The sequence below is a fragment of the Oncorhynchus kisutch genome, linkage group LG18 (assembly GCF_002021735.2).
Source record: "Oncorhynchus kisutch isolate 150728-3 linkage group LG18, Okis_V2, whole genome shotgun sequence".
Lineage (NCBI taxonomy): Eukaryota > Metazoa > Chordata > Actinopteri > Salmoniformes > Salmonidae > Oncorhynchus > Oncorhynchus kisutch.
Window position 1 is genome coordinate 74322006 of NC_034191.2, and position 20887 is coordinate 74342892.

At 43.9% G+C, this 20887-nt stretch overlaps 1 protein-coding gene across 6 annotated transcripts; it reads left to right on the forward strand.

The window, feature by feature from the left end:
• The first annotated feature begins 105 nt into the window (after positions 1-105).
• On the forward strand, positions 106-19064 carry LOC109909798 (serine/threonine-protein phosphatase 4 regulatory subunit 1). Of its 6 annotated transcripts, none has more exons than XR_002257802.2 (20): positions 106-241; positions 386-430; positions 1728-1863; positions 1963-2069; positions 3610-3752; positions 3967-4113; positions 4557-4664; positions 4971-5036; positions 5380-5538; positions 6077-6201; positions 6323-7095; positions 10169-10329; positions 10418-10699; positions 11542-11703; positions 11957-12057; positions 12282-12402; positions 14175-14303; positions 17507-17648; positions 17928-18150; positions 18263-19064. XR_002257802.2 is itself a non-coding variant. In XM_020508829.2 (20 exons), exons 4-20 carry the CDS (start codon positions 1805-1807, stop codon positions 18089-18091), a joined length of 2949 nt encoding a protein of 982 aa, XP_020364418.1. In that variant the 5' UTR covers positions 176-241; positions 386-430; positions 1610-1675; positions 1779-1804; the 3' UTR covers positions 18092-19064. The 6 variants fall into 6 exon arrangements, 4 of the variants coding, with proteins under 4 accessions (XP_020364416.1, XP_031652639.1, XP_020364417.1 ...); XR_004204046.1 differs by having other exon boundaries at positions 126-241; positions 1779-1863; XM_020508829.2 differs by adding an exon at positions 1610-1675 and having other exon boundaries at positions 176-241; positions 1779-1863; positions 17928-19064.
• The last annotated feature ends 1823 nt before the right edge of the window (positions 19065-20887 follow it).

A 20887-nucleotide genomic window follows, 5' to 3' on the forward strand; every position in this document is an offset into this window, starting at 1 on the left:
GGACCAACACTTTACAATTTGCGTTTATATTTATGTTCAGTATAATTAATATTAAACAAATAATTGGGCGTTGTACTTTACTATCAACCGTAACGCCTCTTGGTGGGGTGGTGATTTCTTCACCGATGTTATGCTATCCGGACCGCTCGTTCATTTGTAACGGCAGTTCCTGTATTCTCCCTCCAGTTGTTACCTCATCTGCACAGACCGCTTTAAATGTAGGACCAGGACAAGATGGCGGGTACGTAGTCTATTTACGCTAGCTTCGGGAAAATGCACAATTCCGTCCCATTTTTTTAATAGTTTCGAGTGAAAGTCGATACAGCAGAACAATTTAGTTATCGATTGAGTATCTTTTGATTCCGTTTTTGGTTGTTTTTAACAGATATATCTTTACTCCAAGAGGATTCCCAGGAGGAGTTGGACGGATGTAAGTTTGTCCCTGTGTTTTCAGTGTTGGAAATTGCTAGCTAGCCGTGCAATGCATGCGATGATTGCCTTGTCGGCTCTCTGGAGTTCACGGATCTGTGTGGGCCTTGGGTAGACGAGTTGGACTGTCCCCTTTCTTTGCAACTTACTTAACTTCTTCGATGTGTAGTGAGTTATATTCACATCCAATTTTTTTTTAAATGCTCTCAAAAGTAGTTTCGTAAAAGCTAACACTCACGCGCTAGTCTCTCCGATAGCCAAGCAGCCAGCTAGCCTCTCCGATAGCCAAGCAGCCAGCTAGCCTCTCCGATAGCCAAGCAGCCAGCTAGCCTCTCCGATAGCCAAGCAGCCAGCTAGCCTCTCCGATAGCCAAGCAGCCAGCTAGCCTCTCCGATAGCCAAGCAGCCAGCTAGCCTCTCCGATAGCCAAGCAGCCAGCTAGCCTCTCCGATAGCCAAGCAGCCAGCTAGCCTCTCCGATAGCCAAGCATAGTAACCACTGCATTACATTTGATTTATGTATCGTATCGCTTCCTTCGCTAACTAGGTTCTCAACCTAATACATCAAGCTTGCATGCAGGATTGTTAACCTAGCTAGGTCAGCTAGCTAGCTACCACCCATAGCGGAGGGAGGTTTCTGTTACATCAGATATGGAACCCAGTTAAGCCCTACGACTATAGCCTGACACTTCCTGAACTGGACTATTAGGCTTGCTAGTCTTTGCAGCCAATCTAAATTAGTATGACATAACAACTAGCCAGCTATCTATTTTCTATTACTATCCAGTATGCATATTAGACAATTTGGTGACTGAAAAATTGTAGCGAAAGTGGGAAGTTTATACACCTAGCCTGGCTATTGTGCAATAACTGGGATTTGCAGTTACCATACATTGTACAATCTAGGTATTTATGTTGCAATATGATTGATTGCTTTGTTTCAGTCGTGCATTTTGCAACATACCCATACCATTGCGAGAACAGTCATGCAACAAGTCCACCTACAGATCACTACCATCATCCTATAGATCCCCACCTGCTTGTATACTATGTGGATTCACTGTATTTCAAGGACTTCTTCATATGTTTCTTTCACCAACTCTGTCATTTTCACTTTTGCACATTTTTCCCCCCCCTTGGACTGCATTCTCCTAACCACTGTTGATATGCTAATATATTTAGCATTGGGGCCAAGCTTCTGCCACCACTGCATGTCACCTCATCACTGTCCCTCACCGGCCTGACTGGGTACGTGGTGGTGGGTGCCTCTCATGCACAATATTCCCAATGTCTCTAATAGTTGGTGTGGATGACTACAGCTCAGAGTCTGACGTCATTATTATACCTTCAGCCTTGGATTTTGTATCGCAAGATGAGATGCTGACTCCTCTTGGAAGATTGGATAAATACGTCGCTAGTGAAAATATTTTTAACAGGTAAATGTCCAATGGAATGTTATTAAAACTCACACTTTTTTGAAGACTTTTTATTTTTTTGAGAATATTTAAAATATCAAATTTTGTTATGACTTCCAGACAGATGGTGGCACGAAGTTTGTTGGACACACTAAAAGCAGTGAGTGAGGATGAGAGGGACTGTATCGGCGTCTTGGAGAGAGTGGGTCGACTTGCTGATGACTCGGGTAAGACCCCATCGGTTTATAAGGGGCGTTTGTTTCATATTTAACGACTGACTGTAGTGAGAACTGTCTTGTGTATATGAACTGGCTGTGTGTGTCTGCATGCTCTGGACATGCCCTTATTTCTGTCAAGAAGTAGTCTGTCTGTTCTCTTGGCTGGCCACTAGTGTAGAGGAGAGGGACCCATGAGTGTTTTTGATGGAGGGATGTAGTTAACTGCACCTAGATGCCATTTCATACAGGTGAAAAGTTTGTCTGAGTTTTCCAGCCAGTCCTAGTTTGCTCCCTTGGCCCTGTAAGGTGCAGGTAGGCTAAAGGTGTCAGCATGCTTCAGTTCAGCTCGCATACTCCCTTAAAATACCTTAACTTGAAAAACGAGGAAAATAGTGATGTTTGTCCATTTTGAGATGCTGTAGCCAGTATACACTTCCTCAAAATATTCTGAATGAATCTAAGACAACTCAAGAAATCTGTAATTCTTACCGATTCCTACCGACGAGCTCTTTAGTCACACAATTTTTACATCTAAGATGTTTGGTGCATATTTTTCAATTAAAAAAATTGCATGAAAATGGGTCGTCCCTCGTTGAATGACAGCCGTTATTGAAATTTCTCTACTTTTGACCAATCCCAAACGAAGGAGTGTAGACTTCGGGCTCCAAACTTTGACTTGTTTCCATTAAAAAAAAATGTGTACCCGAACAGTCCCACAAAAAAAAAAAAAAGATGTCTAAAACGAACAAACCAAAATATACACAAACTCTACTGAACTGTTTTGGCTGGGAAGCGTGCGGATACCTTTTAAGGAATATAGAGGAAGGTGCATCACTGCTTATACATATCCAGTAGGGATTAGAAAATATATTGGGATTTGGGCATTTATTGGTTGGGATAACTAATAATAAGTTATCCCAACTAAAAAAAAATGTGTGCAATGGTCAGGTCTCTGTAGTTCTCTGAATGTAGTGGCCTAGCAGTGTCCTTGTAAGTGCAGGGCATGTCTTTCAGCGTAATACAGTAGCCCTGCATAATGGTGCAGGCATACATTAGAGCAGCAACCAGTTCCCTTAACCCTGGAGTAAACTGACCATAGAGGATCTTAGTCAGTCAGTGGGCATGTATTTTAAACAACTACAAATAAAAAAAACGGTTCCCTTAGCATCACATATGCTGAGTGTGCTTCAGGGACATTCTGGCCCCGCCTGGTAAAACAGAGTTTCAAAATGCACCGTCCATCAGCATCCTCACAGCTAGTTATTAGTCTGTCTTTAAAATATAAGCTTAACTAAATTCACACCTGAAGTTAAGACAATCTTAGCTGTTTCTGCAGACAATTTCTTTGGACAACTGATATCCTCCTCTGGTCCCAGGGCATCCAGCCAGGTGTCAGTCATTGTTGAACACTTGTGCTGCTGTCGATGATGAAACCAGGCCCCTTTTGTCATTGAAGACATTTGATCTTCAGACTTTATTGACCCCCTTTTCTACTGTCCTTAAAATACCTCTGAAGTGTTTTTAAAATGTCTGACCTTTCTCTTTTCAGAGCCCTCTGTAAGAGCAGAACTAATGGAGCAAGTTCCTCACATCGCCATTTTCTGTCAGGAGAACAGACCTTCCATTCCGTTTGCCTTCTCTAAGTACTTGCTACCGATCGTGGTGAGATACCTGGCTGACCAGAACAACCAGGTAAGGGAGGCGTGTGATAAGAATACATTACATTCTCCTCTTTTTTTGTATTGTTCAACATACTTGTTTTTTTAAATTGCCTCTCACTCGCTTTTTCTAGCCATTGGCACATGTTAGTTAAACATCTATTCAGCGACAATAAATTAAGCTCATAGATGTTATTCTACCTAATGTTATTAATAGCGTCTGTATAATCATTGTGATATCTCGCCAGGTCAGGAAGACCAGCCAGGCGGCCCTGCTGGTGCTGCTGGAGCAGGAGCTGATTGAGAGGGGGGACATTGAGACCCTGGTGTGCCCCGTTCTGGTGGACCTGACCGCCCCCGACAGCAACGATGACGTTAAGACGGAAGCCATGGCCGTGAGTCACGTGACCAAGGAGATGCCTGAAATGGCACCCTATTCCCTATAAAGTGCACTACTAAGTAGCTTTGTTGGTCAAAAGTGGTGTAATACATCTGAGAATAGAAGGTGCATTAGTGTGGAGACGGGTGGTCAGGGAACATGACCCACACAACATTATGACATTATCAGGCAGCTACTGTACCACGTTTTTAGATATGATCAAATGCAAAAAGTAGAATAAGGTTGACCCCTTTGTTTTATTTACCATAGCTGTGATTTCCAGAAGCAGGCTGCAGCCAGCATTCAAATGAATGTTTGCCCTTCTGCAGATAGTGCAAGCCAAGGGTATTTCAAAGTTGTCTGTAGAAGTAGTTTTGTTGTGACATTTTAGTTCAAACCACCGTGTGAGAAGGATCCTGACGGACGGTGTATTTTGACGCTCTGTTTTTGTGGCTGTAGATCATCTGTAAGATGGCCCCCATGGTAGGCAAGGACATCACCGAGCGCCTCTTCCTGCCTCGCTTCTGTGAGATGTGCTGTGACTGCAGGATGTTCCATGTGCGCAAGGTCAGTAGAGACTAAACTAGGGTTGTGTTCATAAGGCACCAAACAAACGAAAATGGACTGAAATGGGAGGGACTAGCTGGACTTGGCACATGTTTCTTTCCCTTTTTTCCTCCTGTTAACATTTTTAAATGTCTTTTGTTGTGCCTTAATGAACACGACCCTGGATTAGATCACCCCCAAGCAGTGGCTATACACTCACGCAGACTTTCTCAACTGTTCAGCTTGTTTTTGTTTAACATATTGTTAAATCTGCTTGGGGTTGGAGTCATTGCTTTAGATGAGGTCATTTTTGTGTGTTTGTGGCAGGTTTGCGCTGCAAACTTTGGCGACATTTGCAGTGTTGTTGGAGGAGAGGCAACAGAGGAACTCCTGGTACGTGTTGACTTCTTTTGGTTTCATTCTTTCTCAGCTAACTTTGTTTGCTTCCAGCGACACACCAGGGTTTACTTAAATGAGTCATCTAAAAGCCAGAAGTTTCTGTTGCACATGCCGTTCCCAACTGCCACTTTTCCAACTCTTTCTCTGAATTCTCAGCATATTGTTCTCTGTGTTGTGACATTGAGATTGTAACGGGTGAAACATTGATGTCCTCTCTCTCCACTCAGTAGCTCGGCCTTGTGTGACGATGAAACGGCATTCTAAGCCTCTGACTGAAACACTTTTTTACTTTTCATCTCTCTCTCTCTCTCTCCCCCACCTCTCCTTTCCTGCCCAGTTGCCCCGCTTTTTCCAGCTCTGCTCGGACAACGTGTGGGGGGTGAGGAAAGCCTGCGCTGAGTGCTTCATGACTGTTTCCTCGTCCACCTCGCAGGAAGTGCGCAGGACCAAGCTATCGTCGCTCTTCATCAGCCTCATCAGTGACCCCTCCCGATGGGTGAGCACCGAGCAGAAATGTTGGTCAACCCACATCGTAAATGGAAACTAATTACTTAAGCATAGGCATTAAACATTGACCTGCTGGGGCCAGAGTTCTACTCTTAATCCTCTAGGTATTTTGCTGTTAAGGGAACTAACTTGTCCACTGTATCTCAGTTGGTAGAGTATGGCACTTGCAACGCCAGGGTTTTGGGTTTGATTCCCATGTGGGACCAGTAAGAACAAATATGAAATTAAAGTGTATGCACTCACTACGCTCTGGATAAGAGCTTCTGCAAAATGTAAAATTAAACCAACTTTTTAGAGTAAATACATTAAATTTTTACTGCAGGGCCTGTGGGTAGTAGGTAGCCCACTTCGGGGAACATACACTTGACATATTTTACCAGGATGTCTGAGAGGCCAACTTCCTTATTTGAATGCACAACTTGGCTACTTCTCTTTACAAGAGTGTCTGCTAAATGACTAGAGTAATTGACATGTCATACTTGTTTGTTCCTTGACCTCTGACCTCTGTCTCTCTTACTGTGTGTCAGGTGCGTCAGGCTGCCTTCCAGTCGCTTGGCCAGTTCATCTCCACGTTCGCCAGCCCCAACAGTGTGGGCCAGTACTTCAGAGAGGGGGAGGAGGGCGAGTGCAACTGTGTCCACTCACAGAACAGGTGCAGCCATTTTGGGCATCTGAAAGGGAATATTGATTTTGAATGGTTCTTTCAGTGAAGGAAATCCACCAAGCTTGTATTGTACTGCTTGTTTGTAACATGCTTCCTCTCTCTCCCCCAGTATTGAAGAGAAACCACTGAACCTGGACACTACAGACCCTTCCCTCAGCGCTAACACAGATGACTCTCAGAGGCGGGGGGATGACTCTCCTGTACGCACAAATGGCAACCACGTAGAGGGTTGTCTACAACAGGACTGCATTTCCAACCATGCCCAGGGGGACCACAGCGAGGGGGAGGATGGAGGGTTTTGCCAGACAGAGGAGGAGATGGGTGTAATGGACGTGGCAGAGCAGGGGGGTGGGGAGCAGACGGCGGAGGCTTTGGCCCTGGACGGTCCCGAGTGCCTCTGTGGGAAGGAGGCTTCCTCGCTCGCCCTAAACTCGGACCCCTCGGAGAAGGAGGGAGACTCTACCAGCACAGCAGGGGCTCAGGAAGAGGAGGAAGCCCCTTCAGTGGCTACTGAGAGCACTAAGAACGAGCCACATGAGAAACGCACAACCTCTAACGAGAAGGACGACTCACCAGCAGACATATTGGCGCCCTCATCCTTCTCCCTCCCTGAACCAGCAGAGGAGGAGTCCCCCTACGTCAGTCCTCAGGACAATATCCCAGAGCAGGAGCTTTACAACTCCTTCCACTTCTGGAGGTTGCCCATTGCTGAGATGGACATGGAGCTGCTCCAGCAGGGGGAGATGGTCCCGGAGGAGCCCCCCTGCTACGTCTCCTCCAGTCAGGGCAAGGCTAAAGCCTCGGCCCCAGTCCTGGATAGGAAACAGCTGGAAGAGCTGATCGAAAACCTGGAGCCTCATATTGATGACCCCGACGTGAAAGGTGAGCTGTGCTGTGTGTAAAGCTGTAGCTTGACCCTCCCTGTCAGCGGTCTACACTCTACTACTGAGATCACGAGAAGCTGCTTACTTCAATACCATACGTAGAAATGTAACTCAATAAGAGGAGGTTATTTTGGTAACTGTTGCAATTCATGGTTGTGCATCCATTCATATAGGGACAGTGGCTTAGTGTATTGGCTGAATGCAATTATATTGTAAGAGAAGTTGTCATGGAGGGTTAAATCCCTCAGGTTATAAATAGACTAATCCTTAACCAGAGCAAGCAGTGAAATTCTATACATTGTTTTTGAATTATTAACATTCCTCTGCTGTGATTGGACAGAAGAAGCTCTTTCACAGGTAGTGCTCTGAGCCAAACCCTATAGGCCAATGGTGTGAGAGGCTAGCCTTTGATTCCAGTCCACTGTGTTTTTGGTGGAATTGAAACCCTTAATGTCGCATGTGAGGCTAGCAGCCTGCTGGCAACCTGGCCATTTCACACAATAGAAACCGGAAGTCATATTTGGGCCAATTGAAAGAGGGGTAAAATAGAAAACCGGGAGAGGTGTGGCCTATAATGTTACAAATGGCACAATGAAAGGAAGAGGCGTTGTCAGAGGATCCCCGAAAGCACTAGAAAGAAACTTCAAACTAAAGCAGTTTGTCGCTAAACAGTTTTTCCTTCAATCTTCGTTTTATGTGCGAGCCTCCTCATTGTCTGCCTATAGATGCAATCCTATCATGCTGCATGTAATGAACTCCGGTAGTCTAGGCCAGGGATGGACAACTCCTGTCTTCAGGGGCCAGAGTTCTGTAACACTGCCCTGCCATCCTTAGAAAACACAGCTGATTTAAACTAATTACATTCCAAATTGAGTCGTTGATTATTGGAGTCAGGTGTGTTGACTGAGGCACTAATCAGACCCCTGAGGACTGGAGTTACCCTGGGTTAGACTTATACTACAGAACTCTGCTGTGTTCCAGTACTGTTTTTTTTCTTCTAAAAATGGGTCACATGAATATAATGATCTGTCACTGAGTACGGTTACATGCACACAAGAATGCGATTTTTATTGTAGGTAGTAAGATTAATATAGTAGTTTGATTTAAAATGTTTACAGGCTTTGCCAGAAGAACAATCGGATATCAGGCTAACTGATGTCACTCTGAAAAATGCAGAAAATCACCGATCTAAATAAACATTCCACCACAGCAACCATGTCATTTAAATTAAAAAAATAAGGGGTGGATCAGCTTAATATTGCGGATTGTTGCTTCCAATGTAATTGTCTGCATCATTTCCAATCCCCCATATTTTTTGGGTTAATAAATATATATATATATATATATCAGACAGACAGACAGACAGACAGACTTTTTAAAAGAAATGCCTTCATTATTATTCCCCGCAAACCCTACCGCCGATTTACCCCCCCCATTGGAGTACACTAATAAACACTTCTGCTTTTACCTTAAATTTATTCATCTTATACACATTTTACAGACAGTCTACTTTACAATAGTTCTCTCTTGTTTTGTTCTTAGTCCTTCCTCTATTTGATGTCCATCCAGTTGGATTTCTATTTGTAACTATACTATTTCACAAAAGTTCAGAACCTTTATACATTTTACAGATCCCGTATGTTTTACATAGTTTTTCTTGTTATTAGTCCCACCCTTCAGCTCCATTCAACCCCTCCCATCTATCTCTCAACATCATCCATTTCCGATTTCTACTTGCCATATATTTTTCAGCTGTGATGCTTCACAAAATAATTGAACCTTCCTATTCTCATAGCTTCTACAGATTGTAATTATTTTTTAGTTTGTTGCTAAAACTGTTATTATATTATTGATTGATTATGGCTTTTCAAGTCACCCAGTATTGCTATCTGCAGCATTAGTTCTAGGCAAATGTTGCAATTCTTCAGCCATTCCTGGACCTGTGACCAAAAACAAGCTACATATGGACAATACCAAAATAAATGATCTAATGACTCTGCCTCCTCACAGCAGAATCTGCAGAGCTGGGAAGACTGTATCCCCCATATAATTAACATTCTATTGGTTGCAAGAATTTTGTATAGTAATTTAAATTGAAAAATTAGTTTTGAATCCGGCGTTTTGCGTATCAATTCATAAACCATGTGCCATGGAATGGGTACATCAAATCTCTTCCCAACTATTTTGCAATTTATATGGCACAGCTGTCAGTTTTTTTTGGTCCTTAAATGAAATTGGTATGTTTTTATTTATCACACTTTTCTTTAACCTTTTGTGTTCTTTAATACAGGGCCGACATACAAGTTCCTTACTTGTTTCCCCTTCTACTTGCCTCTTCCATTTTTGTGGTAATGCTGCAATTAATTGGCTGTAATTTTGGGTAGAACAGACATCTCCTGTTCAGGAGATGCACTGAAGCACAATGACTGACTCTGCTTAGCCTTGACAGATTTACAATCTGCTCTTCCTCGTCTGTAAAGATGAGCCCCTTGTCGGTGCTTAGGGCCAGTGCAGTGGCTCCTTTCCTTGGTTTTGAGTGCGATCTGTTGTTGTGAAGAGGGCCGGCTGTAAGCCCAGACAAGGGCTCCCTGTTGTGCATATGGCACAAAGAACGCTTGTTTGACAATGACACGTGCGCACACAGGCCTCGATGGGCTGTTTTATACACTCACGGTAATGGTGTCACAACAAGGAGGAATAGGTCTCCTAGACGCTTCAGGTATATCATAGAATGAGCACAGGCAGGGTAGCCTAGTGGTTAGAGTGTTGGACTAGTAACCGGAAGGTTGCAAGTTCAAACCCCTGAGCTGACAAGGTACAAATCTGTCGTTCTGCCCCAGAACAGGCAGTTAACCCACTGTTCCTAGGCCATCATTGAAAATAAGAATTTGTTCTTAACTGACTTGCCTAGTTAAATAAAGGTAAAATAAAAAATTAGCAATATGGTAGTTTCTCTAGGCTCAAGTTGTATTGTTTGGCAATAATACAGGTTACCCCTTGGGCATTGTTTCTGAACATGGTGACAGAGCAATGTGGAACTCTCACCTGCTCATGCCCCCCCCTTCCTGCAGCACAAGTGGATGTCCTGACAGCTGCTCTGAGAGCCACAACCATGGACTCTCACCTAGAGGATGCCTTCCTGGAGCCCCGGGACAGCCAGGGGGGAAACCACTATGACAACCCCTTTGGAGTGCACCAGATGCCCCTTTTAGGACACCATTCAGACATGGAGGTGAGAGGGTGGAATGGTGTCTCTATAGAGAGAAATTAACTGTAGGGTTGTCATGTTTGACCTGTGATTAATCCCGGTGTCTGTGTAGAGGCGAAACTCCACCCTGCAGATGCACCATGGCGATGACTCTGAGCTGAGCGACAGCAGCTTCAGTCCAGAGGACGAGAAGAAATCCAAGCATCAGGATGTGATCCCTCAGGCCCTACTAGACCAGTACCTGTCCATGACGGACCCTTCCAGAGCTCAAACGGTGGACATGGAGATCGCCAAGCACTGTGCCTACAGCCTGCCTGGTGTGGCCATGACCCTGGGCAGACAGAACTGGCACTGTCTCAGGGACACCTATGAGACCCTGGCCTCTGACATGCAGGTGTGTCTACGCTCCACTTCTGTCTTGGCTACATCTCACTGACACATTCTGTCAATTGTACTGTAAATGTTTTTGAGGAAAACCTGTATTTTTCTCTTCAGAAGTTGTTTTTGACCCCCCCCCCCCCCCATTCCATTTCAACCTCAACACTCCCCACCATGGAACACATGCACTAGAACACCGACTTTGTGGAACGTTTAGGTAGATCTGGATTGTGTATAACTGGCATGCCTCGCTCACTTGTAGCGTAAGCTCTAATCGTGATGTCTGCATCTGCACGTTCCACAACGTCGCGTCCTCCTGAATGTGCCCCCATGGTTAGTATGTAGCCTAGCAGTGTGGCTCTCTCACTGTGGTCTATTTCCTCCTCCCCTGCCAGCTGGTTGTTGTCAGGGAGGGTGCTTTGACAGACTGGACCTAGACTGGAGCATGGAGCAGGTTTGCTTTTCTTTCTGGTCCTCCTCAAGCACCTTTTTTATTGTGATTCTCCAAGCCCAATGTGTGGTTCCTTGGCTTTCCAAATGCAGTCCTCCAAAAACAAACATTTATCCTTTCACCTTAGTTGTCAACCCCACAGTTTGCCTGCCTGCAAGGAATGACATTTTGCCCTAGGCACGACAGCTGAAGGGCTTGACACTTGGCTCTGGTGAGACTCTCAACCCCCCCCCCCCCCCCCCCAAATCAGTGAGTTGGAAGCCTGGGGACTGGAGTTGGCTTGCAGTGTGATTCCTCCATGTCTCCGGTGCTGTCTCCCCCTGGCCGCGCCCTTTGTCCCACTTTATACACGCCTTCTAACGTCACTGGGTCTTCCTGGGCTCTGTCTCTCTCTCTCCCTCCTCCAGTGGAAGGTGCGTCGGACGTTGGCCTTCTCCATCCACGAGCTGGCCCTGATCCTGGGCGACCAGCTGACGGCTGCGGACCTGGTGCCCGTCTTCAACGGCTTCCTCAAGGACCTGGATGAGGTGCGGGTAGGGGTCCTCAAACACCTCTACCACTTCCTTAAGGTCAGTCGGCACCTCTTTCTTTGACACACTCATCCAATAAGAGAAGAGAAGACTTGATCAATATTTTAAAAGAATACGAATAGAAATGATCATTAGAATGGATGGGTTAACTTTTTATTGTGGTGTCACGATGAGTTGACTGCAGCTCATAATGTTCATATTTCCTGTAGTGATGATAGGATCCAGGCACACCTTCTGTGCTGCAGTGTGGTCGCAGGGGATCAACCTCCTTTCTCGCTCCCTCTCCCTCTAGTTGCTGCACCAGGACACCCGGCGTAAATACCTGTACCAGCTCCAGGAGTTCCTGGTCACAGACAACAGCCGCAACTGGCGCTTCCGATCAGAGCTGGCAGAGTAGGTTCTACCCTGTTATCACACTTCATGTAATCCATTTATTTCCCCTGTGACCTTAGTTGTAACACACACCATTAGTAGCCAGAGAAGTAGCCTGACGTAGTGACGTTCCTGTACTGTATTGGTGAGGGAGTTAAACATAGAAGTAGCTTTTCCAAGATGTCTGTTTTGGTGACATTCGGTTCTATGGGTCAGGGTAATCTGTATCTCCTCTGTGTTCTCAGACAGCTGGTGTTGTTACTGGAGCTGTACAGTGGCCAGGATGTGTATGACTACCTTCGACCCCTGGCCTTCAGCCTGTGTCTGGACAGAGTGTCCTCTGTACGCTGGACCTCCTACAAACTGGTACGTCACAGCCAGCGACACCCCAGTCCCCGACACGGTCACAGCCAGCGACACCCCCCCTGGACACAGTCATGGCCTTCCTGATGTTTTTCTTTACCACTAGACCTTTTTGTCTTAGTTTGGACACAACTATACATTCAAGGGTTGTTCTTTATTTTTACTATTTTCTATAATAGTAAAGACAAACTAACCAAGAAAGTGTTAAACAAATCAAAATATAGTTTAGATTCTTCAAAGTAGTCACCCTTTGCCTTTTGATGATAGCTTTGCACACTCTTGGTGTTCTCTCAACCAGTTTCACCTGGAATGCTTTTCCAACAGTCCTGAAGGAGTTCCCACTTACGGTGAGCACTTGTTGGTTGCTTTTCCTTCAGTCTGCTGTCCAACTCACCCCAAACCATCTCAATTGGGATGAGGTTGGGTGTTTGTGGAGACCAGGTCATCTGATGCAACTCTCCATCACTCTTCTTCTTAGTCAAATAGCCTGTACACAGCCTCGCAATCTCAAATATGGACTCATCAGACCAAAAGACTGATTCCACCAGTCTAATGTCCATTGCTTGTGTTTTTTGGCCCAAGCAAGTCTCTTCTTATTGGTGCCCTTTAGTAGTGGTTTCTTTGCAGCATTTCGACCATGAAGGACTGATTCACACAGTCTCCTGAACAGTTGATGTCTGTTACTTGAACTCTGAAGCATTTATTTGGGCTACAATTTCTGAGGCTGGTAAATAATGAACTTATCCTCTGCAGCAGAAGCAACTCTGGGTCTTCCTTTCCTGTGGCAGTCCTCGTGAGAGCCACTTTCATCATAGAGCTTGATGGTTATTGCGACTGCTCTTGAAGAAACGTTCAAAGTTCTTTAATTTTCCGCATTGACTGACCATCATGTCTTCAAGTAATGATGGACTGTCGCTTTTCTTTACTTATTTGAGCTGTTCTTGCCATAATATGGACTTGGTCTTTTACCAAATAGGGCTATCTTCTGTATGCCACCCGTACCTCGTCACAACACAACTGATTGGCTCAAATAAAGAAAGCCTTGAATGAGTAGTTGTGTCCAAACTTTTGACAGGTACTGTGTGTGTACATGCACTATGGTTCAAAAGTTTGGGGTCACTTAGAAATGTCCTTGTTTTTGAAAGAAAAGCACTTTTTTCCATTTTTTAAATAACATCAAATTGATCATAAATACAGTGTAGACATTGTTAATGTTGTAAATTACTATTGTTGCTGGAAACAGCTGATAAAAAAAAATAACTGAGGCCCATTATCAGCAACCATCACTCCTGTGTTCCAATGGCACGTTCTGTTAGCTAATCCAGGTTTATCAATTTAAAAGGCTAATTGATCATTAGAAAACCCTTTTGCATCTAGTAGTATTTTGTAATGTTACACCACCACATCCTTGGTAAATATTTCTCCCTCCCTACCATTTCCACATATCTAGAACATTTCTCATGTTTTGCTCAACATACAGAGCAGGGCGACGTCCTGCTTACAGACATCAGCAACAACACAATTCAAGTCTGCTAATGATGGCCGCTATTGTCTCTTCCCAATATTAGCCTTTCACTGAGGCATGCCCTGATTGGGAAGAGATCATAGTAGTTTAGCGATCACTCAGCACAAAAGTAAAACCACTATTCTGTTCAAGACGTCACCCCTCTGTATGATGTCATATTACTGAGCCCATATTTTAAGTTCTCTGGGCTTCATTTACCCAGAATTTGATACACAAAAAGGAATACGTAATATTTATTGTATATTGTTAGGTGAGTGAGATCATCAGGAAGGTGGCGTCGTGCCAGGCGTTGCTGGCAGACTTCCTGAGTGAGCTGGTAGAGAAGTTCTGCCACTCCCCCAAGTGGTCGGGACGACAGGCCTTCGCTTTCATCTGTCAGGTGAGGACATCTTTGTCATGTTCATGGTTAGGCTTTGGCGGTATACTGTGTATATACCGGGGTATTTGGAACTAGCCACTGGGTGGTTTTTCAACTCCAATACTGTTAACCATTTTTAAGTTTATTTAGAAGTGATTTGTAGCTACTTTTAAGTAAATACCTGCAGTCAACTTGTGCAATACGTTAGGAAATTAAGCACATTGCGCTGTTCCTTTCACCCGTGACATTATTTTTTCATTATGAAGCTTACCGGTAGTCCCCAGTCACATGTTTGCTTACAAGCACACAGCGATGAGTCTGCCAGCAGAGCCCTGTGAGTCACTCACTGTTGTGCAGCGCGCACCAGGTGATCTAGTTACAGTATGGAATTCATAACTAAATGTTTACCAGCTAGATATCTTACAACTATTCAGTGAACTGTCTACAATGTGCTAAATGCTCTGCGGTTGTGTATTTGGTTTGCTAATTTAGCTTCTTGCGACATCAAGCTTCTCTTGGTAACAGTGGAGTCCCCTCCTGGATCAATAGCCTTGTGGTCTAATATTTGTTTTGTACGTGCAGCAAAGTGTGAGTAGCATTTTTCGTGTTACTTGTATGACTTTGCTCTGGGATGTCTGTCCTGCAAATAGTTTGTCAGACTTTATAAAATGTTCCCAATTTGCTCGTTAGCATTTAGCTAGCATTTAGCTAGCATTTAGCTAGCATTTGCTATGGGATTTGACATGTATTCTTTATTTAACCAGGGTAAAGCCCATTGAGACCATTTCTTTTTCTATTTTTACTTGTTAGCATTACTATTACTAACATTTGGATTAAAGGGATTTGACAATAGTGCCCCTTGTGTTCAGTGCCAGTATTACCAAATATCCCGGGATGGCACAAGGTCGGTATGACAACCGCCCAAGCCTATTCATCAATCTTCTTCTCTTGTCATCTCCTGACCTATACAACACCAATAATCATCCAATAGGCCTAACCAAATAAACAAGGTAAATTCTGTCTGAACTACTTTACTTTCGTCCCTTTAGAGTGGTGTATGTTTACGATCCTAGAAAATGACTTGGGGCTGTATTTATTTCTCATAGGGTAAGGTAATGTCAGCAGTGTTTTGCATGGTTGTTGACAGGATATCTGCCATGGTTTTTTCATTGGAATTTCACAATTTTCTCCAACCATTAAGCGCTACAGTAACAAAGGTATATAAAATAAGAATAACCAAAACCTAACAGACAAATGAAACCATAAAGGAATTAGGTCCAACCCATGGTACGTACAGTGTAATCTGAGACAAGTCGTCTACCACCACTAAGTCAATCCTTGCAGCGTAATGGCTGATAAATCAGGTTCTAGGTAATTCAAATAAGGTTCCCACACTTAGTAGAACTGATCTGTTTTAGAATGTAATGTACATGTCAGATTTTCCAATGGAACCCATTGAAATAGCATCTTATGCCAATCCTTTAATAGAAGGGACCTTGTCATTAATCCACTTTAAGAGGATGTTTTTTCTCCCTGTGATGGTAAGGATGTTGTAAAGCCTCATCTTTGCCACGAAGTAACATGCCTATTGGGGAGAACTAACGTCAAAGAAATTGGGTGCAATTCTAGGTTCCCCCTGAACATTAGACCAGTACCTTTTTTTTTTTTTTGTAGTTTGTTTACGGTCACGTTCCAATGTGTTAGGGTGCCTGGATCAGTTTTTTACATTTTAGACACGGAGGAGGATGAGGGGCTGAAAGCATGTCTGATTTGGGGATGTATGCAACCTGTGTATTATTCTTAATCGGATTGCTCTCTAGTACGATTACAGCTAGATCATGTTTTGCATATCTCCAAATGTCCTCCCACATCCTTGTCAATAATAATAGAAAATAACCCCCCCGTGTGTCAACAGTTTAAAAAGGACCTTAAAACATCAAAATAAATGTAGACATTTTCCTTCGTCATTTGTTCAATGAGAAACACATCCGGGTTGTTTATCGAGGTGGTGCTCTTCAAAAAGTGTCGTGCTTGTAGAAAGCAGGAGAAAGTCCTGCTCAACCGTCTCCACAAATTGCAAAATATTTTCAGCAAATTAACAAGTTCTGTCTGCCTATGCCCTTTTATTAAGCCAAATGTTAGCCAGCAATCCAGGTACAGAAAATCTAGGTGGTTAAGAGCAGAGGTTAGTTTGGGCTTTCCTAAAAAACATTGAACTGACCGCCATGCTTTGAGTGAATTAAGTGTAATGGGATTATTGCAGTAATCTTTTATAGATTTGAAGCTTCTGAAAAGATTCAAAATCCTCATAGCTAACAAAATAGAGGAGTCCTCATTATATAACATAAGTGGGCACACCACTGATATCCAAGTCTCCAATAGAATCTGGCAATATTGCCGTCTGAAGTCTTGCCTTGTGTTTACTCCATATGAAAGAACTTAACCAGCCATTCATGGCTCTGATTACCTTATTGTACCGTAAGACTGAACATTTGGATTGGGTAAAGTAGTCTAGGTAAAATGTTAATTTAAGAGGTGTATATTCTACCCATCCATGAAATCAGAAGAGTTGCAGCGCTCCAGATCCTGTCTTATTGTGTCAAATAAGGGAACAAAATTGTCTTTGTACATTTTGCTAGAATTGAGGAATTCTGAATATACCCAGAAGCATTAAACTTGATGGAGACTATTTTTGAAAGGAAAGGGAGGGGTAAGACTACCAAGTGGCATAGTCTCTGATCTAGTAGCCTGAGAATACACTGAATAATTCAAGAATATTAACAAGAGGTGTAATTTGAAGTCTCGGGGCTAAAGATGAATATCAAAACATTGTCAGCTGCCAAGGATTTTTAATTACAGTTTTTAATTGAGGTCTGTTTTTATTTGAAGAGCCTTTTAGTTTCCCCACCCTCATATTACACAGTGGACTAAGTTGCTATGGTAGCTATGAGGACACTGCTTTCAACGGGCCACTTGACATTGTCCTCAACATTTTATTTGATAGAATGGTGCCACTCATGTTATGTCCCACAATGTCTATTGTGTTGGAGGACAATGAGATGATGATGACTGAGTGGTCAAGTGTGTTAACGCACAAACACAACAAAGCACAAGTGTGTGTGTGTGTGTGTGTGTGTGTGTGTCGTGCATATGCACACACAGAATCACACACTTCCCCCAATCCATCTCTGAAACACACACACCATCCTCCCTCTTTCTGTCAGCTGGCGATTGAGGATGACTGTGTGTCGTTGGAGCAGTTCTCGGAGCATCTGCTGGCCCCTTTGTTACAGCTGGCCTCTGACCCCGTGGCCAACGTCAGGGTGCTGCTGGCCAAGACCATCCGTCAGAGCCTGCTGGAGAGAGGTACGTACACACACACCTGCTCCTCTGACCAATTCCATAGAGTTAGGCCTAGGAAACAAGCAATTATGGCTTCATTTGTTATTATAAAAATGTATTGTATTTATAAAATAAAGTACCTTAACTGCACTCACACAATGCATAGTGAAATTGTCTGGATGGTGTGAGTATATAGCTATGCCATTATTAATCCCCAATAAGGAAACATGACAAAGTATCACTTCTCCATATATCGGCAGTTGAACCCTGGTCACATCGGTCCTCTTCCTGTTGTCCCTGCAGAGTACTTCCTACATTCTGCCAACTCCCACCAGGAGGCGCTAGAGCAGACACTGGTGGCCCTGCAGATGGACCTGGACAAGGACGTCAAATACTTTGCCAGCGTGCATCCTGGGAGCACTCGCCTCAGCGAGGACGCCATGAGCACCACCTCCTCCACCTACTGAGCACAGAGCACCCCTCGCCCCTATAAACACACACAGGTTTAGGGTGCAGAGGGCTTGAGGTAGCTTCTACTTCTAAACAGCCACAAGGGGAGGACCCATGAATCAATACAACTCCAATCAACACAACAGATTCATTCAGTGCTTTGATTTGTTTCTATTTCTTTGCCACAGAAGCCTTAAGTGTCTTCCTTAAACTGGAAAATACTTGAATGTCCGGAGTGGATTCAGTGACTAACAAAACAAATGGTGGGTGATGATGATGATGATGATGATGATGATGGAACTCATGGGGACCAGCGCTAATAAGGACCACCCCCACCCCCCCCCTCCATCAGTACCTCCCCTTCCCGCTATCTTTCTATCGCTCTCATCCTCATCCTCCCGAGACATAGTGGAAAAGCCAGTATCTCACAAGCTTTATCGAACCACATAGCAGGACGACTGTCTCTAACTCAAAACGTTTAAACGGCGTAATGTTTCTGTGATTGCTTTTTCTTATTGATTCTGTATAAATGACTCCTATGCTGCATATATAAAAAAACAAAACTTTAAAGTCTGTACCATCACAGCCTTCTTCTGTGGACGTAGCACGTCTTCTCCTCCGGGGCTCCTGCCTCCATTGTTTTAACTCTCTAGTGCAGCACATTGTTGTACCCATAGACAGAGGGCCTCCCCCTGGCAGGCAGGGGTTCCTGTTTAATGAGAAATAAATGTGTTTTTATTATGGATGCCCGTTTTGCAGTGTTTTTTTAAGTAAGCGGAGATATATCCAATTGTAAAAGGTCAGCACACTTGAAACGTGGTATTTAACCTGAGAAAATACTGCGCCGCACCCCCCCCCTTATACCCTATTCTGTACATATCTCCAGCACCTTCTCCATTTTGATCAACGATCATGTATAGTATTGTGATACCATTTTCCCCCCCCCCTTGTTTTACCTGTCGCAACATTAAATAAAAAAGCAGGCACAAATTTGTAGGTGCATTTTGTTTGTGTTGGAGGGGGTCTTTGGAACACATGTTTCTCAGGATATTCTTAACACCAAAGTAGGAGTTATATAGACAACTGGTGCCCGGGCTGGGATTGAATCAGAATGTGGATTACAGGCATTGTGGCTTTTAAAAGGTAATTTACAGTAAATGTTGCCGGCTCAATCAGAAATTGCCTTAAACGCCTGTAACCTGCGATCAGAATGTATCCCGGCCCTTGTCAGACTGTTTTACCCGGGATTCAAACCTTGTTACACCCTCCACCATATTTCTGCTCACTGGTTGCTCTCATTGGTCACTCTAAACTCTGCCCACTGGTCCATTGTGTTGACTCAAACAAGGGACCTGTTGCAGCACAACCCCGTGTTCTTTACGCCCTCCACAACCATCCAACCTCAATCTCTACATGACTGGAAAACCCCCGTTGCTAAAGTCTGCCCCTTGATCATTCTTCCAATAAATAAATCATTTATTCTGAAGCTGAGGTTTACTACAAAGCAGGATCAATTAGTTAGCCGGCTACCTTCAATTATTGTATTTGCAGCGGTTTTTGAAGCTAGTTTACAAACACTAAATGAAAGCATATAGAACAGTTGTATCTTGTACTTGCTTTCAATGAGTGACAGCTCTATAACTCATGTGAATTTGGTTGGGTGGCCCAAAAAGTTACAAGTTTAATTTGTGTTTTTGGTTGTTGAGCCAATTAATGCCAATTTCAAGCTGATCAATAAAACAAAATATAGAAAATGTCAAGTTAGCTGGCTAACTCATGAATCCTGCTTTGTAGTATACCCCTCTGCCCCCAGGACCAGATTGTGCAAGTTTGCATGTATAGTGAAACAACTAACCCACTCATTTTCATTAACCAATTGAGCTCGCCAGATTTTAGTCCTAAAAACCATTAATTAGTTGCCTTTGGTTCAGTCATTCCTATGGGGGAAACAATTAGGGTTTTGGGGGAAAAAAATGCCTGAAGTTAACCCAGGCTTAGATCTTATACACGTCATCAAAAGTTTGGACACCTGCTTGTAGAACATCGCATTTCAAAATCATAGGATTAATATTGAGTTGCCTCCCCCCTTTGCTTTAACAGCCTCCACTCTTCTGGGAAGGCTTTCCACTAGATGTTGGAACATGCTACAAGAGCATTGATGTAGGGCGATTAGGGCTGGCTCGCAGTCAGTCCAATTCATCCCAAAGGTGTTTGATGCGGTTGAGGTCAGGGCTCTGTGCAGGCCAGTCAAGTTCTTCCACACTGATCTCAATAAACCATTTCTTTATGAACCGCTCTCTGTGCACTGCTGAAACAGGAAAGGGCCTTCCCCAAACTGTTGGCACGAAGTTGGAAGCACAGAATTGTCTAGTGTCATTGTATGCTGTAGTGTTATGATTTCTCTTCACTGGAACTAAGGGGCCTAGCCCGAACCTTCAAAAACAGCCCCAGACAATTATTCTACCTCCAAACTTTACAGTTTGCATTGGGGCAGGTAGCGTTCTCCTGGCATCTGCCAATCCCAGATTAGTACGTCAGACTGCCAGATGGGGAAGCATGATTCATCACTCCAGAGAATGCGTTTTCACTGCTCCAGAGTCCAATGGCTGCGAGCTTTATACCACTCCAGCCGATGCTTGGTATTGCGTATGGTGACCTAAGGCTTGTGTGTGCGGCTGCCATGGAAACCCATTTTATGAAGCTCCAGAACAGTTCTTGTGCTGATATTACTTCCAGAGGCAGTTTGGAACTCGGTAGTGAGTGTTGCAACCGAGGACAGACTATTTTTACGTGCTAAGCGCTTCAGCACTTGG